Source organism: Mustela nigripes, chromosome 12 (genome assembly GCF_022355385.1).
Source record: "Mustela nigripes isolate SB6536 chromosome 12, MUSNIG.SB6536, whole genome shotgun sequence".
NCBI lineage: Eukaryota > Metazoa > Chordata > Mammalia > Carnivora > Mustelidae > Mustela > Mustela nigripes.
In genome coordinates, this window is record NC_081568.1 from 155,991,037 (window position 1) to 156,017,560 (window position 26,524).

The following is a 26,524-nucleotide window of genomic DNA, read 5'->3' on the forward strand; positions in this document are numbered from 1 at the left end:
AAAAAAAAAAAAAAAAAAAAAAAAAAAAAAAAAAAAAAATGGAATCTGTCATAGCTGCAAATGACCCAGAAGTTATCAAAATGTAGTAACCACAAAGAGAGGAGCTTGTGTCCCCAAGCAGGCCTCCCATGTGCAGGTGTCAATGGGGGCTCTGGATGTCTGGACTTCACAGTCTCCCTCGAAAGGAAAGAAGAAGGAAATTTCTCTGAGGGCTCCACTGAAAGCACCCCCTGATGGAGAGCCCTCACACATTCCTGGTGTCCTGGTGATTCTTGGGCATGGCCATGAATTTCAACTTCTTCATGATGGGGGATGGGGGTGCGGGAGTATCTCAGCACCTCTGGTTCCCACAGGTCCTCTAGGGACAGCCCAGCATCCATGGGTCCCACTGGTCATCCAGGGATAACATCTTGGTGAATTTGTGGTCCAGCAAATAAATGTTCAGGTGGCTCTCCTCACACCACACAGCCTCCATCCCATTGGCCAGGTCAACCCCCATTGCATGAACACAGACCAAGGTCAGTCAGTGAACCTGCACTGCTGATACCCCAAAAAAGCCCCCCATGTAGTAAATGTTGCCCTGATCCCTGGGGATGTGGGCCTGGCACTGAAGCTGGCACTCATAGCTGAAGTCCTTGAATGATCTTGGTAGAAACTGGGGTACAGAGTGCCAAAGAGGTGGGACAGGATCTCCACACCAATGTTGTCACAGAACTTCAGGTCTACATCTGCCCACCAAGTCATCCACCTCGTAGAGTAAGTGCTGCTCACAGAAGCAGCTGACCATTGACATGTGCTGCATGGACACATCCTGCCAGTGTGGGGCACTGCAGACCTCGAGGACCACCAGCCTCCAGCCCTCCCAGAGGGGCACATGAGCATGGCAACCGGCTGGTCAGTGAAGATGTAGTAGGTGACCCCGTGTCCACCATGAGGTCAACCACCCCCTAGCCCTCCCGGAGGGGCACACAGACCTCAGAGAAAGCTTGTCGGTGAAGATGTAGGAGGTGACCCTGTGTCCCACTATGAAGGGCTTCTCGGCCATTGTCAAGAACAGCTCCAGGAAGACCACATAGCTACAGGGACAGGGGACAAGGTGTGAGGAGGGTCACTTCCAGAGGCTGGCAGCAGGACCCCAGATCTGGGGGCCATGCACATGTGCACCTTATTCAAGGGGGCAATCCCTGGGCTGCTTTAAGCAACAGCCACTCTCCCATCCTGTCCTGAGTGAGCTTGCCCATGGGGCCTCCCTGCCTCCTGCTCCCATAGATGGGGCCATCAGCACCCCATCTTACAAAGAAGACCCTAAGGCTTAGAAATTTGGAAACCCATGGAACCCTACATTTAAGTAGATGGCAAGCACACACACACACACACACACACACACACACACACACAAGGAATGGTCAGGCCATAAGGGACAAAGCGAGGCCCAGCCAATGGGAAAACAAGCCAGACAAGACACAGGGGAGAGATGAGTGCTCCTGACAGAGGGCAGAGAGAATGTGAAGGCTTGGAGTCAGGCCCAAGGCACATGTGGGAAACCACACCACTAGGTGCCCATAGAAGGGAGGGCCCCAGTGGGAGAGGTGAGGCTGGAGACAAAGCACAGGAGGGGAACAGACCACAGAGAGGCCCAAAGGTTATGTTCCAAAAAGATCACTCTGGTTACCAGAGGAGAATGGGCTCTGTGAAGGAGAGGACAGAGAGACCCTAATCCTAACCCAACCATAACCCTAACCACCATCCTAACCACTAATACCAACCCCAATGAAATCCACACAAAGTCAGCAAAATACATTCCTATACCTTTCTTAAAATACGTGTAAGGAGGCTGATCAGAAAAATTGCAAAACCAAGAGCTCTTAAATATATTGTGCCCTGGGGCTCCTGGGTGGCTCAGTGGGTTAAAGCCTGTGCCTTCGGCTCAGGTCATGATTCCAGGATCCTGGGATTGAGCCACGCATTGGGCTCTCTGTTCAGCAGCAAGCCTGCCTCCCCTCTCCCCCGCCTGCCTCTCTGCCTACTTGTGATCTCTGTCTGTCAAATAAATAAATTTTATATATATATATATATATATATATATATATATATATAGTGCCCTATAAGTAAGTTTCTCTTCACAAACATCTCAAAGATTGTTCAAAAAATGAAACCAAGCAATGTTATCCCCCACCATGAATTTTTAAGTAAAAACATGTGGTCATATTAATTAATGCAGAAAATATTCTAACCAAAATTTGATGTCTGTTGCTAATATAAACACTCATGAAAGAGGGAAAAGGGGGTAATTTTTTTTCAATAAATCTATATCAAACACCATGCTCAAGTATGAAAATTGCCAGCTCTACTCTGAAATCAGGAACAAGGACAGGATGCTGGTTTTCACATTAGGACAGATACTGTATAATTCCACTTGGATGAGGTATCTGGAGACACAAAGTTGGATGTGGCTGCAGGGGCTGAGGGGAAAGAGCAATAGGTAGTTGCTGTTTCATGCATACAGTCTCCCTTGGGGAGAATGAAAAAGTTCTGGAGAATGATGTACAGTCACGGGAACTCAGCTTAGGCCAGAGAACTGTGTACTGGAAATGTCTGAAGTGGTCAATATGATGTTTAGTCACAGTGAAAAAAATGAAGAACTGGTGCATGTCACAACATGGATGGACACTGAAAACAGCCCTAGTGACAAAAGCCATATGGAAATACCACTCAGACTGGAGCCTTCTGTGCTCCTTAAATCCATCAGTGTTGGGGCACCTGGATGGCTCAGTGGGTTAAAGCCTCTGCCTTCGGCTTGGTTCATGGTCTCAGGGTCCTGAGACTGAGCCCCTCATCGGGCTCTCTGCTCAGCAGGGAGCCTGCTTCCTCCTCTCTCCCTGCCTCCCTCTCTGACTACTTGTAATCTCTGCCTATCAAATAAATAAATAAAATCTTTTTTAAAAAATCCATCAAGGTTGTGAAAACAGGGGAAAGTCTCAGGAGCAGTTCCAGAAAATGAAAACCAGATCATAATGGAGAAAGACATCTCAGACAGTGGGGCAGGTGGCAACAGCTGAAGTGGGTCTGTGGTCTGGCTTTAGATGTGGAAATCATCATTATTTCCTCACCTGGGGTTATGTGGTGGTTCTGCAAGACAGTGTCTCTGTCTGAGGTCAAACACACCAAAGTAGCCCATGTGAAGTGTCAAACGTGGTAAAGAAATGACATATGGGGAGTCTGAGTGTGGAGATAAAGCATATTTCTGTTGCTATAACAAGTGAACTGTACTTTGAAATCATCGCAGAAGAAACAAGTCTTCCAAACATCCATGTCGGCACCACATCACAGAAGCAGAGAGGACATCAGACTTCAGGATGGAGGCAGAGGCCTCCTGGATCCAGGTCACCCACCATGGACAGGCCACTCACCCTCGCAGGAGGCCACATGTTAGCAAGAGACTCATGGGAAGATGCCATTCCCAAACTCCCAGACTCTGGATCAACCCTGCAGGGGATGTGGATGTGGTAAAGACCCACTGGGCCAAGGCGGGGGAAGCATGAGCATGGAGGTGGGTGGCCGCTCCCTGACTGCAGAGTGAGGAGCCCAGGAACTGAATCTGTGGGCGCACAAACACAGTCATGGGACCAGTAACATCTGAGCCCAGAAAGGGGGTACACCACAGTCCTGCGCACAGCCCCACAGAAGGCCACATCACCACACACAAAGCCACAGAAGCCCCACCATCCACACAGCATGCCCTTCCTCCACAGGGCCCTGCAAGTGTGCATGCCCTCATCAGTCCCTACTCGGATGGCTTCTCCTCACCTTCTCCTCCCGCACCTGGTCCTGAGGAGGCTGGGCTCCTGTTGGCATGTAGGCAGCCCCTCATCCTCCACAGTGGGTTCCGTCATAATGAACACAGACCCAAATCCTCCACAGCAGGTTCTGTCAGTGTGGACACAGACCTACATCCTCCACAGCAGTTTCTGTCAGCATGGACTTGGCCCCATGTCCTCCACAGCAGGTCCTGTCAGTGTGGGCACAGTCCCACATCCTCCACAGCAGGTCCTGTCAGCATGGACTTGGATCCACATTCCTATTATTGTGGATGAGGACCCATATTCTCTACAGGAGTTCTCAACGAGGTCCAGGCTCCTGCAGCGTGAAGGCAGCCCCAATCCTCCCAAAGCAACCACAGCGTGTCCTAAGGAGGCGGGGCTCCTATATCATGGTGGTGAACCCACATCCACTCAAAGACTCCTTAGCAATCGTGAGAGGGCCTAGATTCGCAGCGTGGAGGCGGCCCGCACGTTCTCCACAGTGGTTCCAGGTGAGGTTGGGGCTCCTGTAGTGCCCACAAGGCCCCTGGTCCTCCAGAAGCGTGCAAACCCAGGGTGGCTCCCCGTTACTCTAGGTACCCAAGGCCTCTTGAGTAAGCAAGCCCAGGGAGGGAAGGGGGTGGTCAGTTGCTCCGCCAGAACGCCCCCTGCGGGCGGCGCAGGCAGTGCAGGAGGCAGTGCAGCGGGCGGTGCACTTAGTTGCAAGGATGCACCTAGCCCCTTCCTCTTCCAGCTGAACCCAATAAACCTTGGAAATTTGTAACTGAAATAGAGTACAATATCCTGGCGTCTCCAGAAATACTCAAGGAAAAACTAAATGAAATGAATAAATGAAATCTAGACAAAACCTTTACAACTTCCAACAAAATTCACTCAAAATTGTACACAAATTTAAAATATACAACTTTCAAAATATCAGAAAGAAAACATGAAAGGAAATTTACACGACCTTGGATTTGGTGATTCGTGTTAACACACAACACCAAATATCTGTCCAGGAAAGAAAAAAGTGATAGTGTGAAATTTATACAGTTAAAACTAATACTCTGTGAAAGACCTTGCTCAGAGAACCAAAACACAACTCACAAACTGTGAGAAATATTTGCCAAACACATATCTGATAAACGATCTGTATTCAAAGTACACACAAAAAACTCTCAGGACTCAACAGCAAGAGCACAAATGACCTAATTAACACTGGGTAAATATCTGCAAAGCCACCTGGACAAAGAAGATGTACAGATAAAAGATAAGCATGCAAATACACTCTCCCTCCTCTATCATTAGGAAGTACTCAATGTAAACAACAGTGCAATGTTGCAGCACACCGACGGTAAATGCTGCAGTCCAGAAGATGAGGATACTGGTTCCTGGCAGTGGGGAATGACAGGAATGCTCCTTCATGCTGGGGATACACATACGGCCACTTTGGAAAACAATTTGGCAGTTTTATCAATGATAAATAAATGTCACTTGAGTATCCAATAATCACAATTCTAGTATTTAGACAAGTGCTTTGAGAAACTTTCCTCACAAAAACTAGCGTGCGATGGTACACAGGAGCTCTATCAGGAAGTCCTTCAATAGATGAATCCATAAGCAAATGGGTGCATCCAAGGGAAGGGTGCAAGGAAGGCCCCACCAGTCTACAAAAAGAGTGAACGTGGGGACTGCGGGGTTCCTGTACCCGGTCCACACATGTGTACTGAGTGCCCTCACAGATCAGGGCTGTGCTGGCACCTGGAGCTGCCCTGGCAGAATGGGGCCAGCAGAACTCTTCCTAGGTGGGAGAATGAAAAGAAGAATCCATGACCTCTGATGGCATTCACAACCCTTGACAGGGGTTGGGTTGAATTTGAACCACTCACTGACCAGGGAGATGTTTCACTCTTCTATTAGAGCCCAGGACTGACAGACAGAGAACCAAGGATTCATCTCAATCCTGGACTCATGTGTGACACTGGGCAAGTCCTGTCCACCCTGGAAGCCCAGGGAGATGGAGGAGGGGAAGAGGGCCAGTTATGTCTAAACTTAATCCTGACCCTGACCCCAAATGCCAACCCCAGACCCTGACTCTAAGCCCAAACCCAAATCAGCATCTTATTTCCTAAGCATATAACAGACCCATCTGTTCTGCACTACCCTACTATGCCATAGGTTGAACATGTAGCACTTGATATTAATGTGTAATTGTGACAAGCTATCCGATTTTCTCTGCCTGTGGGAGACACCTAGTTCTTGGGTGTGGACCATTATGCCTCCTTCTTTCACACTTCAATCCAAACCTGTCACCTGTATGTTCAACAGTTCTCAGGACAATAATCTTCTAGATGTTTGGGGAATCTTGTTTATTTTCTGGTGTTCTTTCTTTATCTAAACTAGGTAAATTATTGCAAATTTGAACACATTTCTGAGTTTACATGCAAATATTAATAATTCTGTTTATTTTGAAAACTAAATATGACATATCTCTTCTTTTGGATTTACAAGAAAGTTTGTTTGAGTGCCAGTTACATTGCTGTGCAAATAAACAACTTCCTACATTATCACCATGTCTAATAATTAATATGTAGGTATAAACTTCTTAGTTGTCCACAGTTCATTCAGTTCACAGTTCAAGGAGACTGGGATTCACCTTCTCTTTTTAGACCAATCTTTTTAGACCAATCTTTTATACCAATCTTTCCCAAGGAACTAAGTTGTACCTCTGTCTCTCAAAACTTTTATATTTCCTTTATACTGACTCTCAGACATATTTATGACATACCAAAGTACAGATCACAATTTAATAAACACACATATTTCATCTCCTTGCTCAGGGTTAGCATTACCTTACACCAAAAAGTAACCATTATCCTTGGGGGAAGGGGGTATTGATTTCTGTAATTGTATGATAAGTAGTGTTTCTTATATTAAAAACTTTCTACATTACTTATGTGTTGTTGCTTTTTAAAAATTTTAAAAGTTATAAACATGGCTTCATAATGTGAACCTTATGGTTAATGTCTATAATGTTTCATAAATTCACAATAAATTATTTCTTTGGATTGGTAACTCAGTTCAATGGGGTCCATAAATATAACTCATGTCACTGATAAGCCTACTCCTCTGCATTCATACAAATGAGTACTGTGATGTAGCAGAATGCTAAGGAGTGTTCCTATGATCAATTAACTTTCTTCAAGAAGAGGAAATTCTGATTCTTGCTTGCATGAAATTTCTGGTATAAATTCTATTTTCATTTTTAACTAGAAATAAAGAACAGATGGTTGGGTAAGATGATGAAAAAAAGTTGCTAAATTTCTCCAGTTGCTGCTTTTTCTTACTTGTATAAAATGCATAAATAGTAAGAAAGGTGTTGGTCCAGTAAAAGAAAACAAAGCAGCTCACCAGTATGAGAATAACATGGGTAGCTTTGTTTTCAGGAGAGGGTGATGAAGACTGGATGGTATTGCGAACATTCTGAGCTGTTTTGTGGTGTCTGTAAAGGATATTCACCATGTAGATACTATTACATGTCATCAGAGAGAGAAAAAAAGAATCTCTAATGAATATTGTACTTAGAAATACTGGTGCTATATGGAGACCATATGCGTTGTATTTGCAATAAGGACTATAATACCCAAGTCCATCAACAGTAGCATTCGTGTTGGCCTCAGTTTGTAAAATGACCACAGAATAGATGGCCATGTTGATCATCCAGAAGAAGAGTAAGGAAGGTTGAATGAATATAAAGATTCTGTGCTTGAGCCAGGCCCATTTATGATTACTTGGAGTGATAGTCACTGCCTGAAACATACTCTGAAGAGCGGTGGTGCACAGAGAAATACTCCGGGTAACTCTCTGAATATAAAGCACTATTTTGCATCCAGCATTGCCCATCTCCAGCCTAATTCCAAAGGATGACATTATAATTGGAATCCCTCTGAATATGAGTGTCAGGGCATTAGCCAAAGTTAAGTGGGCCAGAATCATATCTAAAGGCTTCTTCTTATGAGGAAGAATTAAGAAGATGTACATATATAATGTAAATAACAAAGAATTCCCCATGAAACCAATACAAGTTTGAAAGATAAAGAAGATCCCAAAAATTATGTCACTGGAAATCATCTCTCAGTCTTGCTTAGATCTTCGAACCAAGTTCAGTACATCCTATAGACAAATAATTTGATTATGAATGTAAATATTAAAGGTGATTGAGACTGAAGAGTAAGTTATCAAGTTTCAGGGAGTTTTCCTGCAGAATCAGCAAATATACAGCTATACCAGACCAATGGATCATCGAGATTCTTAAAGAACAGAACTGTTAAGGAAGAGAATGCAGTGTCTATGAAGAATATCACATGTTCTGTGAAAAATTAATAAAAGTAAACTTTGTTTAAAATGAAGCCAGGGGTTCCATACAAATTTTAGGATTGTTTGTTCCAGCTATAAGAAAAAGACCAATGGTATTTTGATAGAAATGGCACTGAAATTGTAGATTTCTCTGAGAACCATAGACATTTTAACAATGTTTATTCTTCCAATTCATGAACATGGATTATTTTTCCATCTCCTTGTACCTTTCTCAATTTCTTTGATAAGTGGATTCTATGTGGATTCTAGACTATAGGTCCTTTACTCCTTTGTTTAGGTTTATTCCTAGATATCTTATGGGTTTTGGTACCATTGTAAATGGATTTGATTCCTTAATCTCTCTTTCTTCAGTTACATTATTAGTGTGTAGAAATGCAACTGATTTCTGTGGAACCAGAAAATAACCCCAAATCGCTAGGCGCATGTTGAAAAATAAAAAATAAAACTGAGAACATCACATTGCCTGGCTTCAAGGTATATTACAAAGCTGTGATCATCAAGACAGCATGGTATTGACAGAAAAAAAGGACACATAGATCAATGGAACAGAATAGAGAACCCAGATCTGACCCTCAACTTTATGGTCAGCTCATCTTTGACAAAGCAGGAAAAAATATTCAATGGAAAAAAGACATATTCTTCAATAAGTGGTGCTGGGAAAACTGGACAGTCACATGCAAAAGAATAAAACTTGGCCATTTTCTTACAACATACACAAAGATAAACTCTAAATGGATGAAAGACCTCAGTGCAAGAGAGGAATCCATCAAAACCCTAGAGGAGAACATAGGCAGTAACCTCTTCAACATCAGCCTCAGCAACTTCTTTCAAGACACATCCCTAGAGGCAAAGGAAACAAAAGCAAAAAGAACTTCTGGGTGTGGTGCATAAACAATGAATTCTGGAACACTGAAAAGAAATAAGTTTTTTTAAAAAAAGAAAGAGTAAAAAGAAGAACTTCTGAGACATCATCATGATAAAGAGCTTCTGCACAGCAAAAGCAGCAAAAGAAACAGTCAACAAAACAAAAAGGCAACCCATAGAATGGCAGAAGATATTCACAAATGACATTACAGACAAAGGGCTGATATCCAAGATCTATAAAAAACTTCTCAAACTCAACACCCAAAAAAACAAATAATCTAGTCAAAAAATGAACAGAAGACATGAACAGACACTTCTCCAAAGAAGTCATATAAATGGCTAACAGATATATGAAAAAGTATTCTTCATCACTAGCCATCAGGGAAATTCAAATCAAAACCACACTGAGATGTCACCTTACACCTGTGAGAATGGCAAAAATTAACAGAACAGGGAACAATAAGTGTTGGAGAGGATGTGGAGAAAGGGGAACCCTCTTACACTGTTGGTGGGAATGCAAGTTGGTGCAGCCACTTTGGAAAACAGCATGGAGGTTCCTCAAAAATTTAAAAATACAGCTACTCTATGACCAGGCAATTGCACTACTGGGTATTTATCCCAAAGATACAAATGTAGTGAAAAGAAGGGACATATGCACCTCAGTGTTCATAGCAGCAATATCCACAATAGCCAAAAGGTGGAAAGAGGCAAGATTCCTTTCAACAGACGAATGGATAAAGAAGGTGTGGCCTTTATACACAATGGAATATTACTCATCATCAGAAGGACGAATACCCCACTTTTGCATCAGCATGCATGGGACTTGAGGAGATAATGCTGAGTGAAGAAAGTCAAGCATAGAATGTCAATTATCATATGGTTTCACTTACTTGTGGAACATAAGGAATAGTATGAAGGACATTAGCAAAGGAAAAGGAAAATGAAGGGTGGGAAATTGGAGGAGAAGATGAACCATGAGAGTCTGTGGACTCTGAAAAAAAATTGAGGGTTTTAGAGGGGAGGGGTGTTGGCCCGATGATGGGTATTAAGGAGGGGATGTATTACATAGAGCAATGGGTGTTATATGCAAACAATGAATCATGGAACACTACATCTAAAACTAATATGTACTCTATGAGGACTAACATAACATCATCATCATCATCATCATCATAATGAAGAAGAAGAAAAAAGTATGTGAATTTGGCAAATTTTCAGGATACAAGATAAACACACAAAATTCAGCTGTATTTCTGTACACTAGCACTGAACAATCTAAGTATTTTTTAGGACAGCAAAATTTAAAACAGCATTTGAAAGATCATAATACTTAGGAATAAATTTAACCAAGGAGGTATAATATTAATACACTAAAAACTAAGAAACATAACAGTAAGAAGTTAAAGAAAATACAAATGAATAGAAACACATCCTATGTCCATGGATTAGAAGACTTAATATTTTTAATGTGTTATGTTAGTCAACATAAAATACATCATTAGTTTTTGATGTTGTGTTCCAAGATTCATTGTTTACATATAACACCCAGTGCTCCATGCAATATATGCCCTCCTTAATACCCATCACCCAGCTAACCATCCCCCCACACCCCTCCCATCTAAAAGCCTCAATTTGTGGCAGACTTAATCTTGTTACAATGGCAATACTCCTTGTTACAATGGCATAATCACCAGGTTCGATTTAGCCCCAACCAAGATCTCAATGGTCATTCTTGCAGAAATGGAAAAACTGAGCCTAAAACTTTTATGGAATTTTGAAGACCCTCAAACTGCTAAACCAATTTTTAAAAGAACAAGGCTGAAGATTCACATTTCCTGAATTCAAAACTTTCAACAAAGCTAAAATCAAAGCAGTGTGTACTGGCATAAAGATAGACATATAGATGAATGTAATGGAGTGGAATACAGAGTCCAGAAACAAACTCTGTATCAACAGTCAACTGATTTTTGGCGAGGGTCCCAAGACAATCAATTGGGGGGAGACAGTGTCCAGTGTTGGACAACTTAATATCTGCATGCAAATTAGTGATGTGGACCCTTATTTTACATCATACACAAAAATTAACCCAAAATAGATCAAAGAACTAAAGAACCATAGGGCAAATCTTCATGTTCTTGAAATCAGCAATGTTATCTTAAATAGGACAACAAAAGCATAAAGTAGCAAAAGGAAAAATAATTAAATTAGAATTCACAAAATCAAAAATTTTGGTACATCATAAGACACTATCAGGCAAATAAAGAGATTTCCCAAAGATTGAGAAAAAGTTATTAGCAAATAATGTCTCTGATAAGGGTCTGCTATATGCAATACATTAAAAAAGGGAAAAAAACTGTTAAACCCAACCACAAAAAAGGCAAGCAACTCAACCAAAATGTGGTCAAAAATCTTGAACAGAAACTTCCCCAAAGATATTCTAATGGCCAAGAAAAACATGAAAATGTGTTCAATACCACTATTCATTAGGGAAAGGCAAAGAAATCAAAACCACAATTAGATACTACTCCACAGTCACTACAAGTATCATAATCAGAAAGAAAGAAAATAACGACAAGTATGTAAGAAGTTGGATCTCTCACACATTGCTGGTGGAAATGTAAAGTAGTCAGCCCTCATGGAAAATATTTAGTGGCTCCTCCATATGTTAAACATATTATTATTAATAATAATTATATATTATATATTAATCATATAATAGCAATTATATATTAATTATATATAATTATATAATAGCAATTATATATCAATTAAATAATAGCAATTTACTCTTAGGCATATACTTGAGGGGAAATAAGTGTTCAAACAAAAATGTGGACACAAACATTCATAGCATATCCAGTTTCAATAGCTCCAAGGTGGAAACAACCTACTTGCCCAAAAACAGAAGAATGGATAAGCAAAATTTAGTACATTCATATGCTAGACTATTATTCAGCTATAAAAAGGAATGAAGTGCTGATACACACTGCAAGCTTTGCAAACATTATGCTGAGCAAAAGAGGCCAGACATAAGGCGTCCGTATTGTATGATTCTATTTATACTAAGTATAAATTTATATAATATAAATATCCAGAATAGGTAAATCCACAGTGATGAAGAGGAGAGTAGCAGTTTCCAGAGCCATGGCAGAGATGGAATGAGAAATAACTGCCCACATGACATGAGGTTTTCATCTGGAATAATGAAAATGTTCCAAAACTAGATAGTGGTGATGGTCACCTGATATTATGAATGTACGTAATGCCACTAAATTATAGACCTTAAAATGGTCAAGAGTTCATTTTATGTTATGTGTATTTTATCGCAGTAAAAACATGAAGAAAAAAATAGAACGTAGCTCAAAGTTGAGACAAATTATCATTCTTGAGAATGTTTCAACACTTCTAGTGGAAATCACAGAGAACAGAACTATATATTTAGTGTGACAAAAAAAATAACTCCTAGAAACTAATTACCAATGTAAATGTTACTTAGGAGTAAAGGTAGACTGAAGATATTTTCAGATACATATGCACACATGCAAACACACCACACTACACAGATACACACGCATGCACACACACAGTCACTACAAAAGGAAATTCTAAATAATGTTTTTCAGGTAGAAGAAATGTTTCCCCTAAAGAACCAATGTCCTAAGTTGGAGTCTAAGAAGTAGCCCCTACAGCACAGTCACCAAAACCCTTCCACAAGTAAACTATAAACCCAGGGAATATCATGGTGAACTCTATTCAATGGTCAATATAGGAGTAATTCCACACTTACATTGTGGGCATTCCACAACTCATTTTATTACACTAGTATAATTTTTAAATAAAACCAAGAAATGAAAATATGTAACATAACAAAACCATTTATGAAGATGTAATCCTGAGCAAAATCAATTAATTAATCCAACAATATACAAAATGATAGTTTCTATGAATGAGTTAGGTTTCCCCAAGAAAACAAATTTGCCCTATTCCTAGGAAAAATTAGTTAATAAAATTAACTATATTCAAAGTTAAAGTACGATCTTCTCAACACTTGCATCAAAATTCCTTGATGAGTACTGGGTGTTATATGCAACTAATGAATCATGAAAGACTATATCAGAAATTATTGGTGTGGGGTGCCTGGGTGGTTTAGCAGATTAAGCCTCTGCCTTAAGGTCAGGTCATGATATCAGGGTCCTGGGACTGAGCCCCGCATTGGGCTCTTTGCTCACCTCGGAGCCTACTTCTCCCTCCCTCTGCCTGCCCCTCTGCCTACTTGTGATCTCTCTCTCTCTCTCTCTCTCTGTCAAATCAAAAATAAATCAAATCTCCTAAAAAAATTAATGGTGTAAAATATGTTGGCTAAGAACTTAATAATAAAAAAAAAAAGAGCTAACCTATGACCCAGAAATTGCACTACTGGGTCTTTGCTGCAAAGATACAGATGTAGTGAAAAGAAGGGTCACATGCACCCCAATATTCATAGCAACAGTGTCCACAATAGCTAAACTGTGGGAAGAGCCAAGATTCTCTTCAGCAGATGAATGGATAAAGAAGATGTGGTCCATATATACAATGGAATATTACTCAACCATCAGAAGTGATGAATACCCCACTTTTACATCAACATGGATGGGACTGGAGGAAATTATGGGGAGCTAAAGAATCAAGTAGAGAAAGTCAATCATCATACAGTTTCACTTACTTGTGGTGATGAATAGCCCAGAGAACATCAAGAGAAGGAAAGGGAAAAATGAAGAGGGAGAATCAGAAGGGGAGATGCACCATGAGAGACTATGGGCTCCTGGAAACAATCTGAGGAGTTTGGAGGTAGGGGTTGGGGGAATGGGTGAGCATGGTGATGGGTATTAAAGAGGGCACATATTGCATGGAGCACTGGGTCTTATAGATAAACAATGAATCATGGAACACTGCATCAAAAACTAACGATGTACTGTATGGTAACTAAGATAACATAATAAAAAAAAATAAAAGGATACTTTAACAGAGAAAATATAAACAAACTAACAAACAAAATCCCTAATAAAACTCAAAATAGTTTTAAAATTAAAATAAATGATAGAAAACTAAGAATAAAATGGCACATTCTTAACCCAGGAAATTAATTATAATCTGGGCCTAATTATGCCCTAATCACCCTGCAAAATGACAAAATACTGCAGACTCTCTGTGAGTGGGAAAATACGTTAACTCTTTTCATTATTTTTGTACCAGAGGAGCTGATCTACAACCTAAGGCAAAAAAAAAAAAAATGACTAGTTCATATTTTGGAAAGGAAAAAATACCCACAATTTTCTCATTAAATGATATTATTTTCTATTTATAAACTCCCTAAGACTCTAGAGTTTAAAATGTAAAAAGAAGAGAGTTTTACAAGGTAAACGGGTAAAAATATCACAATATAATAATCATTTGCAATTCTATATCATTCTATTCTATTTCTATAAAACAAACTTTAAGGTTGAGAAACTACATAAACAGTATAAAAATATCAAGTAACTATAAATAAAAACAAGAGACATGTGAAAGCAGTAAGAGAAAATGCATGTAACTTTTCATGTTCAAAGACTCAAAGACATAATATGTAAATGATGTCCACATTTCCAAAATGATATATAAATAGTATAGAATCCAGATATGATTCTCAAAATGAGTTTACCAACTGTTCAATGTATGTGATATGCACAAGGTCAAAAATAGTCAAAGCAATTTTAAAAGAAGAAAAGTATTTACATAATTATTCCATGAATAATCAAGGTAAATGAGTATGAAGCTACATCATTAAGATATGATGGGTTTGGTGCTAGGAGCCATCTAGTAAACAAATTAGAGTTCCCAGCAGTCAATCAACACATTTTTCTAGTCCTCATAGATGATGCAGTAAAGAAGAGAAGTGGGAAAAGAAGGGGCTTTTACAACAATCGTGTTAGCTCTTTTCTAAGTATGACCTGAGATATTTCTGATATAATGTCCTATAAAATATCATTTTCTTATGCATTGAACACTTAGCTGTAAAAACAAATCCATTAAATATTTTAGAATTTATACAGAGAATATCTTCAAGAGATTAGACCAGAAACGTTTTTCTTAAATTTTTAAAAAGCATAAATATAAATAAAAATATTAAAAGATTTTACCACTTTAAAATGAAGAATATAAAGTGAGTGTGCTAACAAGCCCCAGGGAGGAGGAGCTACTTGCCACAAACATAACAGCAAATTACAGCTAGTAGAATGTCTTTGAAGATGCACACTGTATTCAAGCTAAAAGGTAGAGTATTAAGTATAAAAGAAACAAAGGAAAAGGGGAGGAAATGCAAAAGAACAACAAATATACCTCTAAAAATAGGGTATGGTAGTGAAGATCTTGGCAACAGCAGAAATACTATAATTATTAGCAGAAAGGGAGAGAGTGATGGGGTTATAGAAGTAGATAAATGGAAGAAAGAGAAAAATTACATATAAGTACTAACTTGTGGGGGGGCATGATTATACGCATACTTAAAAGAAATAAAAGACTGAAAAGTATTAAAGCAAAGCCCTAAAAACAAGTGCATATGGGCTGCCTGGCTGACACAGTTGGTTAAGCATCCAACTCTTGGTTTTGGCTGAGGTCATCATCTCATGGGTAGAGAGAGTTAGCCCTACCTGGCTCCATGCTCAATATGGAGTCTGCTCAAGACTCTGTTTCCATCCCCACTGTCCCTGCCTCACCCCATGTTCTGTCTGTCTCTCTCTCTCAAATAAATACAGAAAACTTTAAAAACAAAATAACAACCACCAAAACAAGTGCATAAAGCTGAAAAGAAAGTGTAACCAATGAAAGAAAGCAATAGCCACTATTTACATTGACATGCATAGAGCTGGAGGGGATTATGCTGAGTGAACTAAGTCAAGCAGAGAGCGAAAATTATCATATTGCTTCAATTATGTGTGAACATAAGGAATAGAGCAGAGGACCTCAGGGGAAGGGAGGGAATATTGGATGGGAAAAAATCAGAGAGGGAGACAAACCGTGAATGACTGTGAACACTGGGAAACAAACTGAGGGACACAGAAGGGAGAGAGTGGGGTGATGTGGAGACCAGGTGATGGGTATTAAGGAGGGCACATCTTGGGATGAGCACTTGGTGTTATATGGAACTAATGAATCATTGAACACTACAGCAAAATCTTATCATGTACTCTACACTGGTTAACTGAACATAATAAAAAAAATACATTAAAAAAAGAAAGAAAGAAAGCAAAGAACAGAAATAGAATGAGTAATAAGTCAGACAAGCTCCAAAGTGTGAAGGAGCAGGAAGGGATGACAAGAAAGAAGGCAAAGAATAGGTGATGTAATTAATACATGGTATATTTCAACCTGTCATCAAGTTTATATAAGGCAATAAACTCATAAAGTTATCTCAATTAAACATAGACAGTATGTTTTTTAAATAAATGCAATTAAAGAAGAAAGATGGATAAGATCAAAAAAGCCAAAGGAGAAATTTTGTATTGCATGGAGCACTGGGTATGGTGCATAAACAATGAATCTTGGAACAGTGAAAAAAATGAAATAAAATTTTAAAAAATAGAGATGAGAATTTAGTTAATATGCAATTAATTAATAGAATAGAAAAAGATAAACAAATTTTAAAAGTTGGTATAGTAAAACCAAAATGCTTATTGTACCATAAAATAAATTAATATAAAGAAGAAATCTGAAACAGAGGGGGAATTTTAAGAGACAGAAGATCATGTTTAGACTTGGAAAAAGAGAATAAAGTGAGTGGTAGAATTCTGGAAAGGGTTTACTATCTCCTTTGCAGCCCTGAGCCCTGGTTGCAGCAGCAACATCTTTACCAAAGCCAGTGCCTGTGGACCCAGTGCAGGAGGACGACTCTCACAGGCTGTGCTGAAACACAATAGCAGGATGTCAGGGTTATGGGGAAGGGACTGAGTGACTTCATCTCCCCCTGGGCACTAACTACTTTGTTATCCAAAGTGGAAATGGCCTTGTGTACAAAGACTCAGCCTGGCATGTACACAGGAGCCCAAACTCTACTCCTTGGTGAGGAGCGTCTCCTCTTAGGGCCATTAAGATCGTCAGCTATAGGGCACAATTACCTTCTGATGTAACAGATTGCTCCCAAGTTGAACCAAGTGGTAAATTATTCCGCAGGGTTCCAAAACAATGATGGTGCACTAACCAGAAGTTTAGTTCTCTCAGTGACCGGAATTACGCCAATCCTCAGTGTTACATTGGTCACAGTGCAGCATCCCTGAGACTGGGATGGTGACTCTTCAGACTTGAGTTTCAAGTTTCTAAAACTTTCATGTAAAACAAGCATATTTCTTTGTCTCATTCAGTGACCAAATTCTCAACACGAGGTCCGTGATATAACTTACGTGACCTTAACTACAGGAAAAATATACATTAAAAAAATTTTTTTTACTTTTTCTGTGTTCCCATAGTCATTGTTTATGCATCACACCCAGTTCTCCATGCACTAGGTGCCCTCCTTAACACCGACCACCAGGATCACCCAAGCCCCCAGCCCCCTCCCCTCCAAACCCCTCAGTTTGTTTCTCAGAGTCCACAGTCTCATGGTTCATCTCCCCCTCAAATTTCCCCCAACTCACCTCTCTCCAACTCCCAATGTCCTCGGTGTTATTCCTTATTCTCCACAAGTAAGTGAAACCATATAATTGACTCTCTCTGCTTGACTTATTTCACTCAGCATAATCTCCAGTCCCATCCATGTTGATACAAAGGTTGGGTATTCATCCTTTCTGATGGAGGCATAATACTCCATTGTATATATGGACCATAACTTCTTTACCCATTCATCTGTTGAAGGACATCTCGGCTCTTTCCACAGTTTGGCAACTGTGGCCATTGCTGCTATATACATTAGGCTTGGTAGTGGGTACTAAGGAGGGCACATATTGCATGAAGCACTGGGTGTGGTGCATAAACAATGAGATCTGGAATACTGAAAATATAAAATAAAGTTTAAATTAAAAAAACAACAATAAAACATAATAAAATAATATAAAACTTTAAAAATCATCTTTTTTCTCATCTTTTTATTTTTTTAATTAAATTTATTTATTTTCAGCATAACAGTATTCATTATTTTTGCACCACACCCAGTGCTCCATGCAATCTGTGCCCTCTATAATACCCACCACCTGGCACCCCAACCTCCCACACCCCCACCACTTCATTCCCCTCAGATTGTTTTTCAGAGTCCATAGTCTCTCATGGTTCACCTCCCCTTCCAATTTCCCCCAACTCCCTTCTCCTCTCCAACTCCCCATGTCCTCCATGATATTTGTTATGCTCCACAAGTAAGTGAAACCATATGATAATTGACTCTCTCTGCTTGACTTATTTCACTTAGCATAATCTTTTCCAGTCCCATCCATGTTGCTACAAAAGTTGGATATTCATCCTTTCTGATGGAGGCATAATACTCCATAGTGTATATGGACCACATTTTCCTTATCCATTCATCTGTTGAAGGGCAGAAAGATTCCCTTCTTTTTTTTTTATAAACATATATTTTTATCCCCAGGGGTACAGGTCTGTGAATCACCAGGTTTACACACTTCACAGTACTCACCAAAGCACATACCCTCCCCAATGTCCATAATCCCACCCCCTACTCCCAAACCCCCTCCCCCCAGCAACCCTCAGTTTGTTTTGTGAGATTAAGAGTCACTTATGGTTTGTCTCCCTCCCAATCCCGTCTTGTTTCATTTATTCTTCTCCTATCCACTTAAGCCCCCATGTTGCATCACCACTTCCTCATATCAGGGAGATCATATGATAGTTGTCTTTCTCTGCTTGACTTATTTTGCTAAGCATGATACGCTCTAGTTCCATCCATGTTGTCGCAAATGGCCAGATTTCATTTCTTTTGATGGCTGCATAGTATTCCATTGTGTATATATACCACATCTTCTTGATCCATTCATCTGTTGATGGACATCTAGGTTCTTTCCATAGTTTGGCTATTGTGGACATTGCTGCTATAAACATTCGAGTGCACGTGCCCCTTTAGATCACTACGTTTGTATCTTTAGGGTAAATACCCAATAGTGCAATTGCTGGGTCATAGGGCAATTCTATTTTCAACATTTTGAGGAACCTCCATGCTGTTTTCCAGAGTGGCTGCACCAGCTTGCATTCCCACCAACAATGTAGGAGGGTTCCCCTTTCTCCACATCCTCGCCAGCATCTGTCATTTCCTGACTTGTTGATTTTAGCCATTCTGACTGGTGTGACGTGATATCTCATTGTGGTTTTGATTTGTATTTCCCCCGGGAAGCCGTCTGGCCCTGGGCTTTTGTTTGTGTGGAGATTTTTAATGACTGTTTCAATCTCCTTACTGGTTATGGGTCTGTTCAGGCTTTCTATTTCTTCCTGGTTCAGTTGTGGTAGTTTATATGTTTCTAGGAATGCATCCATTTCTTCCAGATTGTCAAATTTATTGGCATAGAGTTGCTCATAGTATGTTCTTATAATAGTTTGTATTTCTTTGGTGTTAGTTGTGATCTCTCCTCTTTCATTCATGATTTTATTTATTTGGGTCCTTTCTCTTTTCTTTTTGATAAGTCGGGCCAGGGGTTTATCAATTTTATTAATTCTTTCAAAGAACCAGCTCCTAGTTTTGTTGATTTGCTCTATTGTTTTTTTGGTTTCTATTTCATTGATTTCTGCTCTGATCTTTATGATTTCTCTTCTCCTGCTGGGTTTGGGGTTTCTTTCTTGTTCTTTCTCCAGCTCCTTTAGGTGTAGGGTTAGGTTGTGTACTTGAGACCTTTCTTGTTTCTTGAGAAAGGCTTGTACCGCTATATATTTTCCTCTCAGGACTACCTTTGTTGTGTCCCACAGATTTTGAACCGTTGTATTTTCATTATCATATGTTTCCATGATATTTTCAATTCTTCTTTAATTTCCCGGTTTACCCATTCATTCTTTAGAAGGATGCTGTTTAGTCTCCATGTATTTGGGTTCTTTCCAAACTTCCTTTTGTGGTTGAGTTCTAGCTTTAGAGCATTGTGGTCTGAAAATATGCAGTGAATGATCCCAATCTTTTGATACCAGTTGAGTCCTGATTTAGGACCAAGGATGTGATCTATTCTGGAGAATGTTCCATGTGCACTAAAGAAGAATGTGTATTCTGTTGCTTTGGGATGAAATGTTCTGAATATATCTGTGATGTCCATCTGGTCCAGTGTGTCGTTTAAGGCCTTTATTTCCTTGCTGATCTTTTGCTTGGATGATCTGTCCATTTCAGTGAGGGGAGTGTTAAAGTCCCCTACTATTATTGTATTATTCTGGATGTGTTTCTTTGATTTTGTTATTAATTGGTTTATATAGTTGGCTGCTCCCACGTTGGGGGCATAGATATTTAAAATTGTTAGATCTTCTTGTTGGACAGACCCTTTGAGTATGATATAGTGTCCTTCCTCATCTCTTATTATAGTCTTTGGCTTAAAATCCAATTGATATGATATAAGGATTGCCACTCCTGCTTTCTTCTCATGTCCATTAGCATGGTAAATTCTTTTCCACCCCCTCACTTTAAATCTGGAGGTGTCTTCGGGCTTAAAATGAGTTTCGTGGAGGCAACATATAGATGGGTTTTGTTTTTTTATCCATTCTGATACCCTGTGCCTTTTGATTGGGGCCTTTAGCCCATTAACATTCAGGGTAACTATTGAGAGATATGAATTTAGTGCCATTGTATTGCCTGTAAGGTGAACGTGACTGTATATTGTCTCTGTTCCTTTATGATCTACCACTTGTAGGCTCTCTCTTTGCTTAGAGGACCCCTTTCAATATTTCCTGTAGAGCTGGTTTGGTGTTTGCAAATTCTTTCAGTTTTTGTTTGTCCTGGAAGCTTTCAATCTCTCCTTCTATTTTCAATGATAGCCTAGCTGGATATAGTATTCTTGGCTGCATGTTTTTCTCGTTTAGTGCTCTGAAAGTATCATGCCAGCTTTTTCTGGCCTGCCAGGTCTCTGTTGGTAAGTCAGCTGACAATCTAATATTTTTACCATTGTATGTTACAGACTTCTTTTCCCGGGCTGCTTTCAGGATTTTCTCTTTGTCACTGAGACTTCTAAATTTTACTATTAGGTGATGCGGTGTGGGCCTATTCTTATTGATTTTGAGGGGCGTTCTCTGAACCTCCTGAATTTTGATGCTCGTTCCCTTTGCCATATTGGAAAATTCTCCCCAATAATTCTCTCCAGTATACCTTCTGCTCCCCTCTCACTTTCTTCTTCTTCTGGAATCCCAATTATTCTAATGTTGTTTCGTCTTATGGTGTCACTTATCTCTCGAATTCTCCCCTCGTGGTCCAGTAGCTGTTTGTCCCTCTTTTGCTCAGCTTCTTTATTCTCTGTCATTTGGTCTTCTATATCAATAATTCTTTCTTCTGCCTCATTTATCCTAGCAGTGAGAGCCTCTATTTTTTATTGCACCTCATTAATAGCTTTTTTGATTTCAACTTGGTTAGATTTTAGTTTTTTATTTCTCCAGAAAGGGCTTTTATATCCCTTGAGAGGGTTTCTCTAATATCTTCCATGCCTTTTTCGAGCCCGGCTAGAACCTTGAGAATTGTCATTCTGAACTCTAGATCTGACATATTACCGATGTCTGTATTGATTACGTCCCTAGCATTCGGTACTGCCTCTTGTTCTTTTTTTTGTGGTGAATTTTTCCGTCTTGTCATTTTGTCCAGATAATAGTATATGAAGGAGCAAGTAAAATACTAAAAGGGTGGCAACAACCCCAGGAAAATATGCTTTAACCAAATTAGTAGAGATCCCAAATCGTGAGGGGGGAGAAAGAGGATAAAAAGAGGTTCAAAAAGGAAGAAAGAAAAAAATAAGAAAACAGAAAAAAAAAGAGAAGAAAAGAATTTTAAAAAAAGAAAACAAATAAGAAAAATATAAAAAAGAAAAAATATATATATTCGATAAACTAGTTAAAATACGTTATAAAAGAAAAAGGTAAAAGTTAAAAAAAAATTTACCAGAAGGCGAGAAAGAAAAACAAAAAATGAAAAAGAAAAAAATTAAATTAACTGCAAGACTAAAAAAAATTCACAGGGAAAAAGCCATGAGTTCCGTGCTTTGCTTTCTCCTCCTCTGGAATTCTGCTGCTCTCCTTGGTATTGAAACCGCACTCCTTGGTAGGTGAACTTGGTCTCCGCTGTATTTCTTGTTGATCTTCTGGGGGAGGGGCCTGTTGTAGTGATTCTCAAGTGTCTTTGCCCCAGGAGGAATTGCACCGCCCTTAGCAGGGGCCGGGGTGAGTAATCTGCTCCGGTTTGCTTTCAGGAGCTTTTGTTCCCTGAGCGTTTTCCATAGAGTTCCGGAGGACAGGAATACAAATGGCGGCCTCCTGGTCTCCGGCCCAGAGGAGCCGAGAGCCCAGGGCCCCACTCCCCAGTGCGCCCTCAGAGAACAGCGCTCAGTCACTCCCATCTGCCCAACCTCCGGCCACGCTCCAAGCTCACTGAGCCTGCGACCGGTTCAAGGTAACACCGAGCTGTGAGCTTAGTGTCAGTTTTGTCTCTGTAGCTGGCTTTCCCGTTCCAATACCCACAAGCTCTGCGACACTCAGACACCCCCGATCCTTCTGTGACCCTGCGGGACCTGAGGCCACTCTGACCCCACGTGAGCTTCGCCCCGGGTAGCCTCTGGAGCGATGTCCCTCAGCGGAACAGACTTATAAAAATCCTGATTTTGTGCGCCGTTGCTCCGCTGCTTGCCGGGAGCCGGCCCCTCCCCCCGGGGTCTATCTTCCCGTCGCTTTGGATTCACTTCTCCACCAGTCCTACCTTTCAGAAAGTGGTTGTATTTCTGTTTCCAGAATTGCTGTTCTTCTTCTCTTCGATCTGCCGATGGATTTTCAGGTGTTTGCAATCTTTAGATAAGCTATCTAGCTGATCTCCGGCTAGCTGAAGTAGTCTCAGCCTGCTACTTCTCCGCCATCTTGACCGTGTGATACCCGGTGCTGGAGACTTGGCTTCCACACTGAAGGTGAGCCCATTCACTTACCTCATCTTTTTATTTTTGATACACTTTTCTGTTTCACATCTGAATCAGCTACATCTTTTCAATGGCTCTCTTTCACTTTTATACTTATTAAGCTATTTTCTTTTATCTTCATTTTTATTTATCTTTTTTATCTTTATCTTTTATCTTTATTTTACTTTATTTTTTATTTTTTTCAGTGTTTATGCACCACACCCAATGCTCCATGCAATGCGTCCCCTCCATAATACCCACCACCAGGCTCACCCTTAATATCTTCATTTCCCTCAACTTTATTTATATCATTTCCAAATTAGTTAATTTTTATTTATTCTCCTATTTGTACTTTTTCAGGATTCTTTTTTTAAGATCTTATGATTTATTTATTTGTTTGGCAAGGAGAGAGAGTGATCTCAAGTTGGGGGGAGGGACAGGCAGAGGGAGAGGGAGAAACAGACTCCTCTGGCTCCCTGCAGAGCAGGGAGCCTAATGTGGGGCTCGATCCCAGAACCCCAGGAACATGACCTGAGCCAAAGGCAGATGATTAACTGACCAAGCCACATAGGTGCCCCAGTTTCAAGATTCTTTTTTCCTTTTTCTTTGTTCTGTATATTTATTTCTAAAGATTTCTTCCCCAACCATTTCTCAGTTCAGATTCTTCTTACATTGATTTTGTTCTATATATAAAACTTTAGTTAAATGGAACATGTTGTCAAATGGAAAAACAATCATTTTAATCTGAGGGACTGGCACAAAAACAGACACATAGATCAATGGGAGAGAATAGAGAACCCAGAAATGGACACTCAACTCTATGGCCAACTAATCTTCAACAAAGCATTCAAAAATGTTTCAACAGAAAATGGAAGTCTCTTCAAAAAATAGTTCTGGGAAAGAAGGACAACCTCATGCGGAAGGGTGAAACTCGATCTTTCTCTTACACCATACATAAAGATAAACTCAAAATTGACAAAAGGCTTAAATGTGAGACAGGAATCCATCCAAATCCTAGAGTAGAACACAGGGGAAACATCTTCAACCATGAACACAGCAACTTTTTGCAAGATATGTCTCCAGAGGCAAAGGAAACAAAAGCTAAAATGAACTTTTGGGACTTCATCAAGATAAAAATCTTCTGCACAACAAAGGAAACAGTCAACAAAACAAAGAGAAGAATAGGAGAATATATTTTCTAATGGCACTACAAATGGCTGATATCCAAGATCTATGGAGAACTTCTCGAACTCAACACCCAAAAAAAATAAATAATCCAGTCAAAAAATGGGCAGAAAACATGAAGATATGTCTTCGATGAAGACATACAAATGGCCAACAGACACATGAAAAATGTTCCACATCAGTTGCCACTAGGGAAATACAAATAAAAACCACATCAAGATACACCTCACACCAGTCAGAATGGCCAAAAAAATTAATAAATAAGAGAGAGAACACCACCCCAATGTTCATAGCAGCAATGTCCACAATAGCCAAAGCATAGAAGGAGTCAAGATGCCCCTCAGAAGATGAATGGATAAAGAAGATGTGGTCCTGTATGTAATGGAATATTGCTCAGCTATCAAAAAGGATGAATACCAATCATTTGCATCGATGTGGATGGAACTAAAGGAGATTATGTTGACTGAAAGAAGTCAGGCAGAGAAAGTCAATTATCATACGATTTTCACTTACTTGTGGAACGTAAGGAATAACATGGAGGACACTAAGAGAAGGAAGGGGAAAATGAAGGGGTGGAATTGGAGAGGGAGATGAATCATGGGAGACTATGGACTCTGGGAAACAATCTGAGGGTTTTAGAGGGGAGGGGTGATGGGATGGTTTAGTTCCGTGAGGGATAATAAGGAGGGCACATATCTCATGGAGCACTGGGTGTTATATGCAAACAATGAATCATGGAACACTAAATCAAAAACTAATGATGTACTGTATGTTGACTAGCATTACATGATTTTTAAAAATAGGGGGAAAAAAGAAATGAACAGGAAAATAAAAACTGAACTCAAATTCCTAAACCAAGTACTCATCTGAAACTTTACCAGGATGTCAACCATAACATGAGCTTTACCAGAACCTGAACTTGACCTGGAACCCTAACTCAAACCCTAACCTTATTCCTAAACTAAACCTTATCCTAACCCTGAAACAGAAACCAATCCTCAAACCCCAAATCTTAACTCAAACCACAGCCAGAACCCATACATGAATCCAAATCCTAACCCTAACCTGAACCGTAACCTGATACCAAACCTGACCTGAACCTGCACCCAATCCTTATCCAGAACACAAACATGAACCTCAACCTGACCCATACATGAACCCTAACCCTAATCTGAACCATAACCCTAACCCAAATCCAAGCCTGGATCCCAAACCTGAACCCTACAACCCAAACCCAAACCTAGGACTGAGCTGACCTGAACCCAAACCCTGTGTCCATATCCATAGCCCCACCTTCTGGTTCCAAGGGTGGCTGGTCCCTGGGTCAGGGGCCTCAACTTGGTATGACTGCAGTGATCCCAAGGCTGTGTGGTCCTGCAGAGCACAGCATGTGGGGGAAGGTGAGGCAGGAGTGCTGTCACTGTGGCACATTTCTCAAGATGCCTGACCAGCATTCTGTGCATGGGTGTATTTGCTTCTACATCTTGTCAATTTTCAAACAATGTACATAGTTTCTTTTTGAATGGTAAGTGTGCAATTTTTCATTTGTGTCCAATTACTATTTATAGGCAATAATGATTCAGTGCTCTAGATGGATTATAAATGTTCTGATGTCGGTATATTCTAAAGAGAATTTTCATCCAAGGCCAATCACAATTCATTGAATGCATAAGTACTGAAATTATGAGGAGACTCATCTCTGTCTTAACCAGAAGAAACATACAGTGGTGAGAAGCGTGGGTGGCTCAGTCAGTTAAGTGTCTGATTTTCAATCAGGTTGTGATATCAGGTCCTGGGATCTAGTCCTATGTTGGACTCCCTGCTCAGTGGGGAGTTTGCCTTTCCCTCTGGTGCTGCTCCCCCTGCTTGTGCTCTCTCTCTCCCTAGCAAATAAATAAATAAAACCTTAAAAAAAGAAACATACCATGGCATGGCAGTGTGGCAAGCAATGTGACATGAAATTTTAAAAGGATTAAAATATAGCAGAGAAAAATAACATTAACAATAGATCATACTATTTTTTCATTAATGCCAGTTTCAACTGAAATTATTCTAATACCAGTGCTATGATATGAACATCTGTGTTTCCTGAAAGTGCATATATTCAATCTAAATACCCACTGTGATGGTGCCAGAGCAACGGGTCTCCAGGTGAATAGGTCCTTAAGATGGTGTCCTTGTAACTGGGATGATAGTGGACCCTCGAACAAGATTTTGAAATGCCCAGGTCCACTTATACAT

At 40.0% G+C, this 26,524-nt stretch overlaps 1 protein-coding gene and 1 pseudogene across 1 annotated transcript; both read right to left on the reverse strand.

Annotated features, from left to right (window-relative positions):
- Positions 1-358: 358 nt before the first annotated feature.
- On the reverse strand, positions 359-3,855 carry LOC132027668 (histo-blood group ABO system transferase-like; annotated as a pseudogene).
- Positions 3,856-7,001: 3,146 nt separating this feature from the next.
- On the reverse strand, positions 7,002-7,931 carry LOC132027669 (vomeronasal type-1 receptor 1-like). Its single transcript, XM_059416427.1, has one exon. The coding sequence runs from the start codon at positions 7,929-7,931 to the stop codon at positions 7,002-7,004; it is 930 nt and encodes a 309-aa protein (XP_059272410.1).
- Between the last annotated feature and the right edge of the window lie 18,593 nt (positions 7,932-26,524).

What these genes read in the sequence shown, in the direction of transcription:
- LOC132027669 (XM_059416427.1), bottom strand. Translation starts at nt 7,931, where the DNA reads ATGATTTCCAGTGACATAATTTTTGGGATCTTCTTTATCTTTCAAACT.